The sequence below is a fragment of the Pseudoliparis swirei genome, chromosome 23 (genome assembly GCF_029220125.1).
Source record: "Pseudoliparis swirei isolate HS2019 ecotype Mariana Trench chromosome 23, NWPU_hadal_v1, whole genome shotgun sequence".
NCBI lineage: Eukaryota > Metazoa > Chordata > Actinopteri > Perciformes > Liparidae > Pseudoliparis > Pseudoliparis swirei.
This window is the reverse complement of record NC_079410.1, coordinates 33,939-52,916: the sequence shown is the minus strand read 5'-3', so window position 1 is coordinate 52,916 and position 18,978 is coordinate 33,939. Positions and strand designations below refer to the sequence as shown.

Below are 18,978 nucleotides of genomic sequence, written 5' to 3'. Positions count from 1 at the left end.
AATTGGGCTATACAAATAAACTGAATTGAATTGAATAGCACCATTGTACCCCACTAGGGAGGTTATTGTACCCCACTAGGGAGGTTATAGCACCATAGTAACCCACTATGGAGGTTATAGCACCATAGTACCCTACTAGAGAGCTTATAGTACCATAGTACCCCAATAGATACCTTATAGTACCATATCGCCCCACCAGAGAGTTTATACTACCATATTACCCCACTAGAGAGGTTATAGTACAATATTACCCCACAAGAGAGTTCATCGTACAATATTAGAGAGCTTAAAAGAGCTCATAGTACAATATTACCCCACCAGAGAGCTCATAATACAATATTACCAGTTAAAAAAGTGTAATTCCTTGAAAATGTTCCACATTTAAAAAGTTTTATATCACAGCATATAGTTTTCTTTGGTTTTCCTCAAGTTCTTAGAGTCTTAAGATGGTATTTTGATTAATATGTATCCTATTGGTAAAAAATATTGACATTGTTTTACCTCTGAGGAGCAGAAGGGAGGCGACTAGACTTTATCATATCGCTCTGAGACAGAGCGTCTGTCATCCAGGAGAGGGCACTGCAGCAGTACTCCAGCTGGGAGAGAGATACAAAGTCAAAGATGGATGAGTGCTGAGTGGGCAGAGCCAACAGCTGCATGGAAACCAGACACACACACACACACACACACACACAGATATATATACTCATATCAATGTACCCATATATGCAGAGATTGTACCAAATTAAACAAAGCACAGCTCCTGCATTTTTGTAGGTGGGCGGGTTCAATCAGGAATATTTAATTAATAGATTCTTTAAAAAATTGCAATTTGTCCAAGATTAACAGTACTGACTTGAAGGTACAGCCACTGGACTAAAAGCTTCATGCTGGGATAGATGTTTTTTGTAAGAGATATCTCAAATGTAATACTTCATATAAATAATTCATGCCTAAAACAAACAAATTCTATCTTTCAAAAGAAAATGGTTTATGGTTCTAGTCTGCAAACACTGATTATGTCTTATTAAGATTAGGCTCACTAGTGCAATGAGATATTGCTGACCTCCGTCTCCAGCAGCCGCAATCTTCTGTCGTGGTCACGGATCTCGACCATCTGCTTCAGCACACTGTCCACCCTGAGGAAACAAATACACACAAATAATCCCACTGAAACCTCAACTAGAATGGCAGTTCAGATGAGTTCAAAACTATGGAATGATCACACAAGGACTTCAGAAACATGTAAATGAAGAACTTAATGAAAGGTATGCTTCTATGTTTGGCCAGTGTCAGTGACATTTATTAACAGCACATAATTAAAAACAACACAACAATTGTATGTAAAATATTGTATGTAGTGTGGAGGGCATTTTATAATGCAAGGAAGTTTTCCTTGGGGAACAAGAGGGTTGTTTCTTTACTCATGTATTTTCATAGTAGGCATCAATTAGACATTTACAGATGTCTTTCAGACAAATTACATTGCATGTGCAGATTTGTAGAGGATTCTCATTTTAGTTATACACAACTCATTCATACTCCTGGCACAGGTTGTTTAATTAGTCAAAAAGCTCCTCTGTGGCAAATCACCAGGGGTGGATGAGATTTACCCTAAGATGCTAAATGCTCTGGACATTTTTGGGCTGTCTTGGCTCACAAGCCTCTCCAATGTCCTGTGACGTTGGGTTTCCCCAGGACGAGCTTGAAAGTGTTGCTGGATGTCTTGAATACCTTCCTCCGCCACAACCCGTGTCCAGATAGGTGGATGTTAATGGTAGGATCGATGGATTCTCTTTTTAGATATTGGTACGAATATGTTGAATAATTCTCACGAGCCTCCGGCTGAGCGCTGCTGTGTTGGAGTTTTCCCCGGAGAACGAGAGAGTCCTCTCCCTGCGTCTACAGGTTGCAGGGAGTAAGGCTCTGACGGTTGTTTGTGCCTATGCACCAAACAGCAGTTCAGAGTATCCAACCTTTGGAGTCGATGGGAGGGGTCCTGGAAAGGGCGCTGCCCGCCGACTCCATGGTTCTCCTGGGAGACTTCAACGCTCATGTGGGCAATGACAGAGAAACCTGGTGGGGGGTGATGGGGAGGAATGGCTTGCCCGATCTGAACCCGAGCGGTGTTTTGTTATTGGACTTCTGTGCTAGCCACGGTTTGCCCATAACGAACACCATGTTCGGACATATGGTGGCTCATAAGTGTACCTGGTACCAGAACACCTTAGGCCGGAGATCAATGATCGACTTCTTAGTCGTATCATCTGATCTGCAGCCATATGTCTTAAGGTGCGGTCACACCAAAAGCGATGCGATTTTTTCACGCGACCGAATCCCATGAAAAGTCAACGTACAGACTGGCTGCGATAGATGCAATATTTTCCCGGGCGGCGCGTTTGGGGCGACGCGATGTGGGCGACGCGTTTACAGCGGCGCAATTTTCGCCCCGAGTTGAAATATTTCAACTTTGAGGCGGTCATCTCGCAACTCGGGCCAATCAGCTCTTGAGTTGTCCTGCTGCTGTTGAATCAGAACAAGACGGATAATAATGTTATAAACACAATGACAGCGTTTAGATGTTCCGCTCTCGTAGCGCTGGAAGCGGAAGTCTTTCAGACGTAACAGTAACTTCATCGGTGAAAGTGACCGAGCTGAGTGAGCCTACGGGTGATGTTACGTATAAATATTAGGGCTGTGAAACGATTACAAATTTTAATCGGATTAATTACAGGTTTTTGTGGATTAATCATGATTAATCACATATTACCGATATTCTCGGTATATTTTGTGAGAACATAGAGATTTATGACAAAAGACGGATATATACATTTATACATTCTTCTATACAATGGTGCTGCAACTCAGCAGTTATTTAGCAGTTTTCTTCCATATGGAACATTAATACATCTTCATCCTAAACAGAATGTTTAACCCTCCTGTTACCTTTCGGGTCAATTTGACCCCATTCAATGTTTAATGTCGGTGTTCTTTGGGGTCAATTTGACCCCAGGCTGTTTTTCACTGTGTCAAACATATCAGAAATATCAACTTTTTATTTATTTAAAGGGCTATTTAGGTAGTCAACAAACAAACATAAAGTACCTCACACTTAAACTTGGGAAGCAATATTAATTCTAATAATTTTCTAGAGGTTTTAATTGCTGGGGTCAAATTGACCCCAAGGGTAAAATATGTTCGTAAATGTAAAGGTAACAGGAGGTTAAACAGAGCATTTTTCTCTTGTTTGTCAACCATTAACTCCACCATGATACAATCTAAAGGTGGACAGATTGACAAGTGACTTTTTTTTGCTCGGTCCCGATGCGCGCACGGAGCTCTGTGGCGCGAGACGGAGATCGATAAGTGTTAACGCAACGCGAAGAGACAGAAATGACATGCTGCTGTGGAGATACGATCAACAACAGACGTTTAGTTTAATAAAAGAACAAAGACGTGCTATAGAGAACATGTCAGGGGGCGGGCCAATCTTTTTAATGTCATGCGATCTACCGACACGACGCCGCGATCGACTGGCAGGTCGCGATCGACGTGTTGAGACCCTGATCTACAGGAAGTAAAAGTCGTAACAAGGTTTCCGTAGGTGAACCTGCGGAAGGATCATTACCGATGAACAGCATGACCGTCTGCATGACAGCGGACAGAGTTCAGATTGAAGTGGTGTATTGGAAGCTCATTTTGCAAGTGACTTTTTTTTCATCCCGACGACCAACAACAGACGGATTGGAAGCTCATTCTGTGCATGCGTTAAAAAAAAAAAACTAGTTAAACCTGTAATTGAATTAACTGAGTTAACGCGTTATTTTTCACAGCACTAATAAATATATATATATTAATGTCATGAACCCAAACACGAGGGCGTTAGTGTGTGGGACGTCCACAACAAGTATAAAGCAGAACTAGTGGTTAGTTATTCCGTGGTGGATGAAGGAAATGATAACGGTCTTTACGGAGACGAGACACGGAGATAAGCCCCGCCCCTCGCGGAGCGTCTCAACGCTTATGGTGAGAACACGGTGAACGGTCGAGCGAGTAAACTCACGCGTTTTGGGCGACGTGAAAAATCGCATCGCTTTTGATGTGAGCGCACATTTAGACACTCGGGTGAAGAGAGGAGCATAGCTGTCAACTGATCACCACCTGGTGGTGAATTGGATCAGATGGCGGGGCAGCCGCCCTAGAAAGAACTGGCAAGCCCTTCTCACACATCGAGAGGTTGAAATCAGAGTGGACCAAGTTCAAAGCCCCTATTGTGAACGCGGTCGATAGGAGATGTGGGCTGTGCCTGTCGTGGCGGAAAACTGAGAACCCGGTGGTGGACACCTGGAATAAGGAAAGCCATCAAGCTGAAGAAGGAGCCCTTTCGGGCCTGTTTGGCCCAGGCGTCTTCTGAAGCAGCTGACAGGTACCGGCAGACGAGAAGGGCTGCGGTGGTCGCAGATGCAAAAACTTGGGCATAGGAGGAGTTCGGGGAGGCCACGGAGAAGGACTTTTGGTTGGCATCAAGGAGGTTCGGGCAAACCCCCTGACGGCTCAGGAAGGGAAAGCAGGGCCTACCCCAGGCTGTTCTCAGCGTGGGGGGGGAGCTGCTGACCCGGGGGGGGGGGGGGGGGGACATTGCCGGGCGGTGGGAAGAGCACTTTGAGAAACTCCTAAATCCGACCAACATGTCCCCTGGAGAGGTGTCAGCGACTTAAGACTTAGGGTGGGTCGCACCCATATCCCTGGCAGAGGCCGCTAAAGTTGTCAGAAAGCTCCTTGGTGGCAAGGCGCCGGGGGTGGATGAGATCCGCCCTGAGATGCTGAAGGCGCTTAACATTGTTGGATTGTCTTGGCTGACATGTCTCTACAATGTTACATGGGAGTCGGGAACAGTGCCCATGGATTGGCAGACCGGGGTGGTGGTTCCCATTTTAAAAAAGGAGGAGTGTGCTTGAACTATCGTGGTATCACACTACTCAGCGTCCCGGGGAAAGCGTATGCCAGGGTGCATTGGTCGAACCTCAGATTCCAGACGAGAAGTGGGGATTCCGTCCTGGTCGTGGAACTATAGACCAGCTATTTACCGACGAAAGACTCCTGAAAGGGTCCAGGGAGTTTGCCCAACCTGTCTACATGTGCTTTGTGGACTTGGAGAAGGCTTTCGACTCTGGTTTTTTGTGGGGGGTGCTTTGGGCTATCCGGTCTCTGTACGCCTGCAGTAAGAGCTGTGTTTGCATTCTCTGCAATAACTCAGACTCGTTCCCGGTGGGTGTTGGCCTCCGCCAGGGCTGCCCTTTATCACCGGTCTCGTTTGTGCTTTTCAAGGACAGGATATCTAGGTGGAGAAGGTCAGGTGTGGGGGTCTCAGGATCACCTCTCTGCTGTTTGCAGATGATGTGGTCTTATTGGCATCCTCGGACCGTGATCTCCTGCATTCACTGGGGCATTTTGCAGGGGATGAGAGTCAGCACCTCCAAATCTGAGGCCTTGGTGCTCTGCCGGAAACCGGTGGATTGCTCCCTCCAGGTGGGGACAGAGTGCCTACACCAAGCGAAGGAATTCAAGTATCTTGGGGTCTTGTTCACGAGTGAGGGTAAGATGGAGCGAGAGATCCACAGGTGGATCGTTGCGGCTGCAGCAGTAAAATTCCATCTTGGTGAAGAAGGAATTGAACCGGAAGGCAAAGCTCTCAATTTACTGGTCGGTGTACGTTCCAAACCCTCACCTAAGTTCACGAACTCTGGGTCGTGACCAAAAGAACAAGGTTGCAGATGCAAGCCTCCGAAATGAGTTTCCTCCGTAGGGTGGCCGGGCTCAGCATTAGAGAGAGGGTAAGGAGCACAGACATCAGGTGGGAGCTTGGAGTCGAGCCGCAACTCCTTCGCAACAAAAGGAGTCAGCTGCGGTAGTATGCGCATCTAATTTGGATGCCTCGTGAACGCCTCCCATTAGAGGTTTTCCAGGCACGTCCAACTGGGAGGAGACCCCGGTGAAGACCTAGGACACGCTGGTGGGATGTCCCACAGTGAGCTGGAAAGTGTTGCGAGTGAGAGGGAAGTCTGGGTCAGCCTGCTGGGTCTGCTGCCTCCACGACCCGACCCCCGATTAAGCGGATGAAGATGGATGGATGGATGAATTGAATTGTATATGAATATTTAGTTATAAGCTTGAAAATCAAAAGAGCTCTTACACATTAACATTGTTGAACATTTCATAAATGTGCAACATTAGCAGATGCAACTTACTTGACAGATGTACTTTTAATTCGAACTGTGTCACTTTCCCTCTGCCGCTTATGCTGAGCTGAGAGGAGGTTTTCTTTCTGGATAGCCTCCCATGTGTCGAGACAGCTCGCCTTCTTGCCCCGCAACTCCAGAACTGAGGACAGAGAAGATAGGTGAAGCCTGACTTTGGACAATTGTCCTGGCACCCCAAGACCCAGCTGTAGTTCCTCTTCAAATGAACCCAACACATCTAGACTGAATGAGTAAACGCCATCACCGACCAAGTATTAGCGCAAGAGCTGTTTCATGCATAATGGTACATGTTTCCCTGTTTTTCTTTACTGGTCCTTGCTAATTGCTTGTCCTCCTTTCCTTTATATCCCCTGTCTTTAAGCTGTACTTCTCACCAAAGTGTTGGCTTTTGACCGAGGGGATCTGGCGGAAGCATCTCTTGATGAAAAGGTGGAGGTGTGATAAGATGATAAAGGGTGGTGCCAGGCACGGTCTTGAGTGGTACTCCTTAATCAGGCTGTAACGCTGAAACTTCCAATAGGTGTCACTGTGCTCCTGTACTTTTGAGAAGGTGTAGCTGTAAACAGTAAATTGAAATGTTATAATGGAATAAACAGAGAGAAAAATGTTCGACTCCTTTTCTGTTTCCAAACATTACAACATAAAGGCCTATTACGTTTGGAATCTGTTAATCAGCCAACAACTGAAGAAAATAATTTTAAAAGTGCAATGTTACCTGAACATGGCGATGAGTAGGTTGACCAATACTATGTTGGTAAACAGCAGGTAGATGACAAGAAGGATGAGAACCAGCCAGTTGGTGTAGGTGCTCAGACAAGGCTCCTCTCCTGCTTCAATGAGTGTGGCGTTGTTGGTACAGGCTACTTCCACCAATTTATCAACTAGATGGAAAAAACAATGAAGAGGTCCATAACAACATGAAGATGTATGCAGCCTATTTATAAGCACCTAACTAACAAATGCGGAAATGTCAGTTTACTGTTTGTATTGCTTTATATTTTACTAAGTACCGTAAGTAATCTGGCATCTGAGTGAGTAAAATTATTAAAAATGTAAACTCGTAAAAAGTATGTTGTGTAAGTGAACGAATGCAAATATTTAACTATCATTATTATATCATATTATACACCATTATAATTCATGCAGAAAAATGTGCAAGTTACTAAACCAAATGGAAAGGCACATATAAAGGACGGCTTTGCAATTTTTTCTTAAAATGTCATGCTAATCTTTCAAGAAAACATGAATTGAATTCAATTATGTTCTTCAGATTTTGAATTGTTTTTAATTGAAGGTTTCTTTCATATAATTTAACTGAAACTTTATTGTATCCATCCATCCATTACCTTCAACCGCTTGGAAGGCTGCAGCCAATCGCAGCTGACATTGGGCAAAGGCAGTATACCTTGGACGGGATGCCAGACTATCACCGGTCTGACCCAGACAGACCACCATTCACGCTCACATTCACACCGATGGCCGATTTAGAGTCTCCAATTAACCTGAGCATGCACGCATGTCTTTGGAATGTGTGGAGGATGCTCCAAAACCCGCTGACACGGGGAGGACGAAGATCATTGTGCCTGATGGAGATATGAGACTGGTATACTCAGACCGAATCGCTCACCATCCATTTCATGCATGGGTATTTGTCCAAAGATGTGCATGTATGGTCTGTAGAACACTCTGCGGAATATCCAAACAGGGCGGGGATCATACGAGTAGAGGAGCGCCTGATTGGCCACTCCATAAGCCAAGAGCCACACGGCCAGAAAGAAAAGGAAGAAGAAAACATCCTTCATCTGCGGGAAGCAAAGAGAGATCATCACGTCATGAATAGGATTTTGATATTTTCAATATATCGACTGTTTCTAGTACATTACATGCTCTACCATCAACCATCATGAACAACAAATGGGGGGAGAGCATCAAAAAAAGAACATGCAATAGCACCAGTGACTCAGTTAAACCGTCTATTTGGGTAATTCTTTTGTTTGCTACTTAAAGAGGCCACTGGTGTAAATATCTGTATGAGGACTGTGGGGGAAGAAGAAGTAACGTATAGAAGGTATCCATAACAGGTGTGTTTTTGGAGTGCGCTACATGAACAATACACCAGTTTGCTAAGTGAAATGTGGAGTCATCAATGTTGAGAGATGTCTGGGCTGAGCGGGTCAGGGTCGATCATGAGTTTTTCAGATTTATTGCAGTTGTGTTTGAGAAATTTTGGTTGCATCCATGATTTTATATCAGTGAGACAGGTGGTGAGAGTGGAGTGGGCGACTAAGGTGATGGTGTTGGAGAATTGAGTTGGGTGTCGTCAGTGTAGCAGTGGAAGTCGAGACCATGACGACGGATGATTTTCCCAAGGGGAAGGATGTAAATGATGAAGAGGAGTACCAGCTAAAGAAAAGAGGCCTATATGTTTGTCTTAACCCTTGTGTTGCCTTAGGGTCAATTTGACCCGAATCAATATTACACCCTCGTGTCGCCTTAGGATTAATTTGACCCCATTCAATGTTTAATGTCGGTGTTCTTTCGGTAGTCAACAAACAAACATAAAGTGCCTCACACTTAAACTTGGAAAACAATATTAATTCTAATAATTTTCTGGAGGTTTTAATTGCTGGCATCAAATTGAACCCAAAGGGTAAAATATGTTAGTAAATATAAAGGTAACAGGAGGGTGAAACATTGAATCGGGTCAAAATGACCCTAAGGCGACAGGAGGGTGTAATATTGATTCGGGTCAAAATGACCCTAAGGCGACACAAGGGTTAAGCTGCGTTCACACCAAAAGCGAAACTATTTTTTCGCGCGACTGAATCCCATGAAAAGTCAACGTACAGATGCTTGTGGCTGCGATAGACGCGATATTTTCCCGGGCGGCGCGTTTGGAGCGTTTGGGGCGACGCGATGTGGCCGACGTGTTTACAGTGGCGCGTTTTCAGCGGCGCAATTTTTGCCCCGAGTTGAAATATTTCAACTTTGAGGCGGTCATCTCGTAACTCGGGCCAATCAGCTCTTGAGTTCCGCTCTCGTAGTGCTGGAAGCGGAAGTCTTTCAGACGTAACAGTAACTTCATCGGTGAAAGTGACCGAGCCGAGTGAGCCTACGGGTGATGTCATCAACCCAAACACGAGGGCGTTAGTGTGTGGGATGTCCACAACAAATATAAAGCAGAACTAGTGGTTAGTTATTCTGGTGGATGAAGGAGATGATAACGGTCTTTACGGAGATGAGACACGGAGATAAGCCCCGCCCCTCGCGGAGCGTCTCGACGCTTACGGCTTGAACACAGTGAACGGTCGAGCGAGTAAACTTTTGGTGTGAACGCACATTAAGTATCTTCAAGGAAGATAAACTTTTGTATGTCTCATTCTGCTTCAAGTGGCATTTTCATGCATTTGTGTTGCCCACAGGTTGTTTTGCTAAATGTTGTGTGCACTCACCATTTTGCCCAGGATGATTATCTTGGGCCCAAGCTGTTTGTGGACCGCAAAGATATGGATCAGACGTAGTGTGAAGACCATAAAATCGATGGCCATGACTGCTCGTCCAAAATTATATGACACGGGGAACATTCTGGAAAACAAAGCAGTGCATTCACGCCGCTTCGTAATCACCGTCATTATGAACCGATACAACCAGTCCATCTACCATTTACCTGCAGCCCAGAGCCAAAGTGAAGAGAATAATGGCTGTGAGATCACACTTGTTCCACATGTCCTGGATGTAAGTCCTCATCATCTGGAGTATGGGGGCGCTGCCCACAAAGAAGGTCTGTCAACCAGATAGAGAGGAGTCAGTATGCAGATGGATATGGATCTGTGCGGAGTGCAGTATGTGTCAGTGAGAGAAATGTGTATTTTAGGTTAGCATTAAAACGGATGGGGTCTGTTTCCTCAGGTTTTGGAGAGAACATGAAATACAAACCAGTTTGAGGAACAGATGCATACGTTTGAAGGCTATTGTAAACAGTGGAACTATGTCGCAATATACTGTACGTGTGCATGCGTGTGTCTTAACAACCAACCTGCCGAATCTCTTCACACACGAAGGTGAAAACCCAAAAGTAAAGCACAAATTCCAGAGTGGACGGGCCGTCGGGGTACGGGGGCTTGAAGTCCACCAACAGAACATAGGCAAACAGGTAGAGGAACAGGAAGTACATCAGCACGTTGCCAAGAAATGAGATGACGGGGCTGAACCAGAACTGTCTCCACCGCGACACGATAAACGGTCTCTTGGAGTTGGAAGTAGAGTCTGAAGTGAAAAGTAGTACAAAGAAATGAAAATAGGAATGATTCAAACAGTCATATAAAATATATTACCAGTAAAAAATACAAACAGTAAATGTTGTAACAGTTTAGCTCCACGCCTTCCTTTTTGTAGTAGTTGTTTTCATCCTGTCACTAAGTATCACGTCATTCCAGATCCTGCTTCCTATCTCGTCAATCCAACTCCCCTCACCTGCCTCTGATCACATCGTTAGTCCCTCATTCCCTTCACCTGGTCCTCACGCCCTTCTCACCTGCAGAGCATCCCCTCATTAGTCCCTCACTATTTAGCTCCCTCACTTCCACTTGTCCTCTGCCAGATTGTCTTGTGTTTTCGTGCCAAGTTCTCCAGCGTTATTATTGTATATTCCTGACCTGCCTGTTCTGACCTCTGATTCTCTGCCCCACCCCTTTTTGGACTTGTTTGCTTCTTCGACTGGTCTCCTGGTTTTGACCCAGCCTGTTTTCAACCAAAGACAGTCATCTTTGTTGTTCCTGTCTGAGTCGTGCTTTTGGGTCCACGCTAATAGCACCATGACAAATGTAGCTTCAGTATTTTTTTTAATGGACTCCCATTTTCTCATGTCTGTGTGACCAATGGGTTACAGGATGAGAAGGAGGGGTAGGACACAAGTGTTGGAGATGTGCCGACTACGGTGAAAATTGAATGTATAGATAAAATACATTTAGATCTCACATGACTGAAAGTTGAAAAAAGGTTCAGATGTAGTAGATTACTATTACTTAGTACCCACCTTTCAGGCTTTCTTTTCGAGCCCTGATCTCTTTGGCTTCATCCTCACTGTGACATCCAAGAAAGAATAAAGGACTTTTGTTACAACTGGGAAGGGAACCCGTCTTACAACACGATCAGATTCATGTTATATGTCATATATTTGTATTTACGTTTGTATAATATCAGCAAGGCAAAAGACGGTGTTCTCATTTCCATCCAGACTGTCGGTGTCTCTGCCGTGGTGGATCTCCTCAGACTTATCGTCCTCTTCCTGTGGTCTGGAACATAAACACACACCACAACCTGCCATGTTTAATTTGTTGTACTAATAATGCTGTAGGCATATATCTTGAGCCATCTGAGTCAACATGGACTACAATGTGTCTGAAATTATGCCCATAGGAACTAAGCATCTCTATATATATATATACAGGACTGTCTCAGAAAATTAGAATATTGTGATGAAGTTCTTTATTTTCTGTAATGCAATTTTAAAAAACAAAAATGTCATGCATTCTGGATTCATTACAAATCAACTGAAATATTGCAAGCCTTTTATTCTTTTAATATTGCTGATTATGGTTTACAGCTTAAGAAATCTCTAAAATCCTATCATAAAATTTTAATATTTCCTCAGACCAAGTAAAAAAAAAGATTTATAACAGCTGAGTGTTTGTCAAGGCTCAGGAAACCCTTGCAGGTGTTTCGAGTTAATTAGACAATTCAAGTGATTTGTTTAATACCCTACTTGTATACTTTTTCATGATATTCTAATATTTAGAGATAGGATATTTGAGTTTTCTTAAGCTGTAAGCCATAATCAGCAATATTAAAAGAATAAAAGGCTTGCAATATTTCAGTTGATTTGTAATGAATCCAGAATGCATGACATTTTTGTTTTTTTAATTGCATTGCAGAAAATAAAGAACTTCATCACAATATTCTAATTTTCTGAGACAGTCCTGTATATATGTATATAATATATATATTATTTATATATAGCTATATATATATATTATATATAGTTATATATGTGTATATATACACATATATAGCCATGTATATATATGTATATAATATATATATATTATTTATATATAACTATATATATATTATATATATCGCTATATATGTGTATATATAGCTATATATATAGATATATACTGTATACATATATAGCTATCTTTTCATATCTATGTATATACAGTATATACATACATACTGTACATGCATACATACAAACATACATATCAAGGCCACGGATTTACTAATTAATTTAATAATCAAATCATTTTGGGAGTGTGCAAAGCGCCTGTGTAATATGCCTAAAGACCTGTAACTGAACTGGAAATGTTCTACCTCTCGTAACACGAGTGTATAGTAAATTACGAGTGCGTTTCGTCCTCGACCAAAGAGTCCTATTCATCTTTTCTAATAAGAATCAAAGAAACACAATCGTAGATTTCTTTTTGACACTGTAGGTAAACTCACTGAAGAACACCTGTATGTTGGACTTGCAATTGCAGCTTTTTAGATTTTTTTTCTGATTCCACCTATTCGTGGAATATAAGTGCTGCCTTTGATAATATTGACCGTTGTAGCTTCAAAGACTGAATGGAAAATGTATTTGGTGTCTCTGGCCTAGTGCTCACGTGGTAACAAGCTTACCTAGCTGTAAGCACACAGTGTGTTTCCTATTGTATACCATTTTTTTCTGATGTGAAATACCGAGTTCCAGGACTCTGTTCTTGGCCCCATGCTTCTAATTTAAATACGGGTCTACTCGTAGGATGGGAGCCAGAGCCTTCAGGTATCAAGCTCCTCCTCTTTTATGGAACCAGCTCCACCTTCAGTCCTGGAGGCAGACACAGTCCCCTCATGTAGACTGAAGATTTTCCTCTTGATGGTCTTATAGTTAGACCTGAACCAGGTTCACCTGGTCCAGACCTAGAGATGCTGCTATAGGCTGATAGGCTGCTGGGGGACGTCTAGGATACACTGAGCACCTCTCTCCTCTTCTCTCACTCCTTTACATCTCTTCATTCACATTCACATTACTAACTCTACGTCCTCCCAAGAGTCTTTGTGCCTTCTCGCCTCATCGGGTCCATTGGACCGGCTGTGTCTGAAGATAGTCCTGCCTCCTTGCTCCTGCTTCCTGCATCCAGCCCCTGGCCTGGACCTGGCCTCCTTCCCAATGGCCCCACCTCCTTCTCTGTGCTCCCTGCCTTCAAAAGCCTGGCCTCATTGGTCCGGTCTCCTTCGCAATGCCTCCTACCTCCGTGCTAATTTCAAATCCCATTAACTTAAATTATTCTACCATAGATTGAGGGCTACCTTGAGAGCTATAGTTTGAAGCTCAGAGCTATTGGTCAAACCGCTGTATTGGACTATTTACACAATATTCACTCAGCATTGCACAATATTTACAAAAAACACATACCTGAAGCTGATCAGGTCGGTGTAGAGGAGAGGGGGAAGGAAGAAGGTGAGAACCAGTTTCCAGACCTCAGTACTCCTCTCCATGTCACCCCACCAGACCTGAGAGAGCAGGGACTACAGAAAGGAGCAGCCCCGTTACCATAACTACCAACCAACATTACACTCAATGATGACATTTATTGAAACATGGAGGACATGGAGCCTGACATCCTTATAACTCTGTTAATGTCTACTGTTGGGAGGAGAACACCATCTGTACCTGAACACCGTCGTGGCTGAAGAACAGGCGGGAGTCAGCCTCAGTGGCCATCTGAAGGCATGTAGCTCCGCCCCAAACTGGAGACTTCCTTATAAGGAGAGTAAAGGAGCGACTCTCGCTGCTCTGGTAACACTCACCAAATACATCTGAACACACAAACAAAACCGTACACAACAATATCAAAATGGTGTCTTCTTAATGACTGGAGAAAACGATCGCTCTTTTCTAGGTTGCTAAGTAACATAGTTTCATCTTACATTTTATTTTGTGGCAATATCAGACAATAGAGGCATGACAGGAAATGATGGTGACACATATACAACGAATATCCTGCCAGACTCAAACCAAAACCTTTGGCCATAGAGATGCCCTGGTTTTCAACTTTAAACTTTGGATTATTTTAAAAGTGCAAAGGAATTATACTTCCCCAGCACTGGTATCTGGTTATTAATAGTTTAAGGAGCTTGTAGTACCATAGTACCCCACTAGAGAGCTTGTAATACCATAGTACCCCACAAGAGAGCTTGTAGTACCATATTGCCCCACTAGAGAGCTTATATTACCATATTACCCCACTAGAGAGCTTGTAGTACCATATTGCCCCACTAGAGAGCTTGTAGTACCATATTACCCCACTAGAGAGCTTGTAGTACCATATTGCCCCACTAGAGAGCTTGTAGTACCATATTGCCCCACTTGAGTGCTTGTAGTACCAGATTGCCCCACTAGAGAGCTTGTAGTACCATATTGCCCCACTAGAGAGCTTGTATTACCATATTGCCCCACTAGAGAGCTTGTAGTACCATATTGCCCCACTAGAGAGCTTGTAGTACCATATTACCCCACTAGAGAGCTTGTAGTACCATATTGCCCCACTAGAGAGCTTGTAGTACCATATTGCCCCACTTGAGTGCTTGTAGTACCAGATTGCCCCACTAGAGAGCTTGTAGTACCATATTACCCCACTAGAGAGCTTGTAGTACCATATTGCCCCACTAGAGAGCTTGTAGTACCATATTACCCCACTAGAGAGCTTGTAGTACCATATTGCCCCACTAGAGAGCTTGTAGTACCATATTACCCCACTAGAGAGCTTGTAGTACCATATTGCCCCACTAGAGAGCTTGTAGTACCATATTGCCCCACTAGAGAGCTGCCTCACTAAATGCGGGGCTACTTGTGGTTTCTAGACTCCTAAAAAGTAGGATGTGAGCCAGAGCCTTCAGGTATCAAGCTCCTCCTCTTTTATGGAACCAGCTTCACCTTCAGTCCTGGAGGCAGACTCAGTCCCCTCATGTAGAGTAGACTGAAGACTTAACTTGAATGTTTATGTAACTCTATAACTCTGTCCATCTGGTCACATGACATCTTTTGCTTCTGTCCATCCTGGAGAGGGATCCTCCTCTGTTCTCCTGAAGGGTTCTTCCTTTTTTCCCCATGAAAAGTTTTTTTCTCTTTTTTGGGGGGAGTTGTTCTTGATCCGATGTGAGGTCAAAGGTCAGGGATGTCGTATGTGTACAGATTGTAAAGCCCTCTGAGGTAAATTTGTGATTTTGGGCGATACAAAATAAACTGAATTAGGATGAAGAAGACTATGTAACCAAAGGAAAAAACCCTCATCCCTTTGCCTATCATAGAAACCCCCTTTGAGTGGATAGATATTGTGGGTCCTAACACCAGAACATCTTGGTCATTGTACATCCACAGTCGGTACATACACAGATGGTATTAAAAAAATTAAATTAAAATAAAACGCTCACATGAGCATAAAAGTATCGACAGATAATCACCGTTAGAAGCACATGAGCACAGACAAAACCGTAAGTAGGCTACCTCCATAATTTAAATATCAACACAAATTATTTGGGTTTTCCCAACGGCGTTTGCAATCATTCCGTCACCCAGATGCAGATTAAGGCCTTTACATGACATCGCCTGGAGTCAGAGCTGCTTGTGGTCGGACTCACCGTGTGCCAGGTTCTCAAACGTCTGCGCCAGTTCCTTCATGGCGAGCTTGCTCTCAGTCTCATGCTCAAGCTTGGAAAGCTCCCTCAGTATCTTACACCCACCCAGAGCGCTCAGCACTGACTCCCCTGCCTGATAAGGAAACACAAAAAACATACCCGTTCAAATGAAACCACATTTTTATGGCAGCTTTGTGACATTAGCGATGTTTGCAGTAGTGTGCTAATGCCTCTCATCATGTGTACTAATGTCGCTTCAACTCCAAAAATAAAATGTCTTCTGCGAGGTTGTGCAAATATTACAGGTGAGTATCACCATCTCCCAGAAGTAAACGGCCATTTCGCGGCAGTTCTGCAGGACGGCCCAGAAGAAGAGGTCGGCCCAGGGTGAGCGGCAGCGCTGGTCCCGGTACAAACATTCCCCCAGCAGCATCTGATTGACTTGCTAGACAAAACACGACAAGACACAAAGGGAGGGAGTCACAACCCACCAAACATGTCCTCTCATACTGCTGACAAACATCCATTATTCAATGATCTATTCTACATTCAACAAAAAGGAGAGAGTTCCCCACTCACTGACCTTGAGAGCCATCCTGGTGCTGGTGCTGGGGTTCAGGCCCAAAGGTCCGTAGTAGAACGGCTGACAGACATCACCCAGCAGGTCCCACAGCAGGCGGGATACCTGCAGCATCACCGGACAATTCATTGCTACTATACACAGAGCAAGGGTGCTTTCATGTCATCTCTTTGATATAGAGCAACAAAAATAAAAACATCTGGAATTTGTCTGTTTCCATGACAGAATCAGAAGATTGGTGGAAAGTGAAGTGAAGGGAAACAGGTGCCTGACATTGGTTGCTCCATTCAGTGACTTCTCAAAATCCCTCTCTAAATCTGCTCTGTATCGTCCTCTAGGTTCCTTCTTCCTAAGAATCAGGTTCACCTGGTCCAGACCTAGAGACGCTGCTATAGGCTGATAGGCTGCTGGGGGACGTCTAGGATACACTGAGCACCTCTCTCCTCTCCTCTCTCTCCTTATGGATGAATTTACATCTCTCCATCACACATTATTAACTCTGCTTCCTCCCCGGAGTCTTTGTGACTTCACGTATCATAGGGTCCATTGGACCTGGGTGGGTCTGGTGCCTCCTGACATGGCCCTGCTGATGTCTCATGGATCATGGAGGTCTGGGTCGTGGTCCATGCCTGCTACGAACTACTCATACACTCTGTCATATTCATTGAATGTGTTGTTACTCTGTAATGATTCCTTCTGGTCACATGACATCTATTCTTCTGTCCATCCTGGAGAGGGATCCTCCTCTGTTGCTCTCCTGAAGGGTTCTTCCCTTTATTTTCCCTGTGAAAGAGTTTTTTTCTATTTCTTGTGAGTTTTTCCTGATCCGATGTGAGGTCAAAGGTCAGGGATGTCTATGTGTACAGATTGTAAAGCCCTCTGAGGCAAATTCGTAATTTGTGATAATGGGCTATGTAAAAATGAACTGAATTGTATTCTTGCAACTCCTTTCCCCATCCTCACTTCACCCTCCCTCACCTCATACAGGTTGAGCTCCATCGCTGAAGCGGGTCCACTCAGTGGACTCTGAGGACTGTGAGGACTCTTCAGGGGCACCGTCTCAGGCCTCTGCTGGTTGGGCAGGGATCCGGCCAGGCCCTTCCTCTCGCTGAGACGCTTCTGGAGCAGAACGTAGGCCAGCGAGCTGTCCGGCAGCGAGCAGTACAAGATTTCTAAGCGGCGGTAAGTCAGGTAGTCCAGAATGTTCAGTCCGTTCTCGCAGAAGAGACGTACGAACTGGGGCTTGTTGTTGATCAGTGCGTCTGTCATGGAGTCTTCAAGGTCCTCGTGCTTCAAATATAAATCACCTCATCAGCTTTATGTGATTGGAGCGTAGCAGAAATACATTTCTAACCACCTTCTCTTGTCATGTTGCAATGCATTGAATGAAAAAGAAACTAACAAACTAAGATCAACTAAGTTGTGTGTTACACTGATCAACATGTGTGAGCATAAGTACCTTTGCATTGAAAATGCAGAAGGTTATGTTTTGATCGCCGTGTATTTATTTATTTGTATGCGTGTTACTCGCATAACTCAAAAAGTATTAAACCGAATCGCATGAAATTTGGTGGGATGATTGGTTATTATCCGGGGACCATTTGATTCGATTTTGGGATCAACTGGGTCAAAGGTCAAGGTCATGGAAAGGTCAGAATCTTCTTGAATCGCATGAAATTTGGTGGGATGATTGGTTATTATCCGGGGACCATTTGATTAGATTAGATAGCCCAATCTTGTGATATGCGAAGGTATGCGCTCTACCGAGTGACCATTCTAGTTAACTATATTTAGCTTTGGATACTTTAGTAACTTTGTTGCAACAGTTGGAAGTCTTTGAAATTTCCATTTACATAACTTGAGTTAACTTGAGTACTTAATTTGTTTAAAAGGGATTTAGCAGGAAGTAAGGACCTAATAGGCCCAAATACAAGTGTGGCTTCAGACTTTGAACATTATTTGTGTACCTTGTGATATTCTAAACATTGCTCTTGTGTGTTTGTCATCAGGTGTGATTCTGACCTTCCACTCTATATCTCCGTTAAAGAGCTCCGTTTTGGCGATGTCCACTCGGTTCCAGGCCACGGCCAGTTTCAGCTCCTCGATGTACTCACTGGCTTCACTGGACACGCGTTTACTAACTACACACACACAAAATCACACACAGGTACATGGACACAGGTACATGGACACAGGTACATATACACAGACAGGTACACACACAGGTACATATACACAGACAGGTACATATACAAACACAGGTACACAAACACACACAGGTACAAAACACACACAGGTACACGCACATGCAGGTACATGTACACACACAAGTACACGCACACACACAAACACAGGTACAAAATACACACAGGTACACGCACATGCAGGTACACACACAGGTACATACACACGCACAAACACAGGTACACGCACACACACAAACACAGGTACAAAACA

The 18,978-nt window shown here is 43.9% G+C and overlaps 1 protein-coding gene across 1 annotated transcript in view; it reads right to left on the bottom strand.

Moving 5' to 3' along the window:
* LOC130188076 (transient receptor potential cation channel subfamily M member 4-like) overlaps window positions 1-18,978 on the bottom strand; it is a 57,549-nt gene that overhangs the window by 6,037 nt on the left and 32,534 nt on the right. The window contains exons 10-27 of the mRNA XM_056406144.1: window positions 18,544-18,662; window positions 17,500-17,811; window positions 16,525-16,626; window positions 16,258-16,386; window positions 15,945-16,074; window positions 13,978-14,123; window positions 13,720-13,832; window positions 11,447-11,554; window positions 11,296-11,342; window positions 10,297-10,526; window positions 9,928-10,043; window positions 9,713-9,845; window positions 7,888-8,062; window positions 6,976-7,141; window positions 6,635-6,816; window positions 6,249-6,381; window positions 1,067-1,139; window positions 502-596 (exon numbers count right to left, since the gene is read on the bottom strand). Coding sequence (XP_056262119.1) covers window positions 502-596; window positions 1,067-1,139; window positions 6,249-6,381; window positions 6,635-6,816; window positions 6,976-7,141; window positions 7,888-8,062; window positions 9,713-9,845; window positions 9,928-10,043; window positions 10,297-10,526; window positions 11,296-11,342; window positions 11,447-11,554; window positions 13,720-13,832; window positions 13,978-14,123; window positions 15,945-16,074; window positions 16,258-16,386; window positions 16,525-16,626; window positions 17,500-17,811; window positions 18,544-18,662 — 2,509 coding nt within the window. The remainder of the gene's footprint in view (window positions 1-501; window positions 597-1,066; window positions 1,140-6,248; window positions 6,382-6,634; window positions 6,817-6,975; window positions 7,142-7,887; window positions 8,063-9,712; window positions 9,846-9,927; window positions 10,044-10,296; window positions 10,527-11,295; window positions 11,343-11,446; window positions 11,555-13,719; window positions 13,833-13,977; window positions 14,124-15,944; window positions 16,075-16,257; window positions 16,387-16,524; window positions 16,627-17,499; window positions 17,812-18,543; window positions 18,663-18,978) is intronic.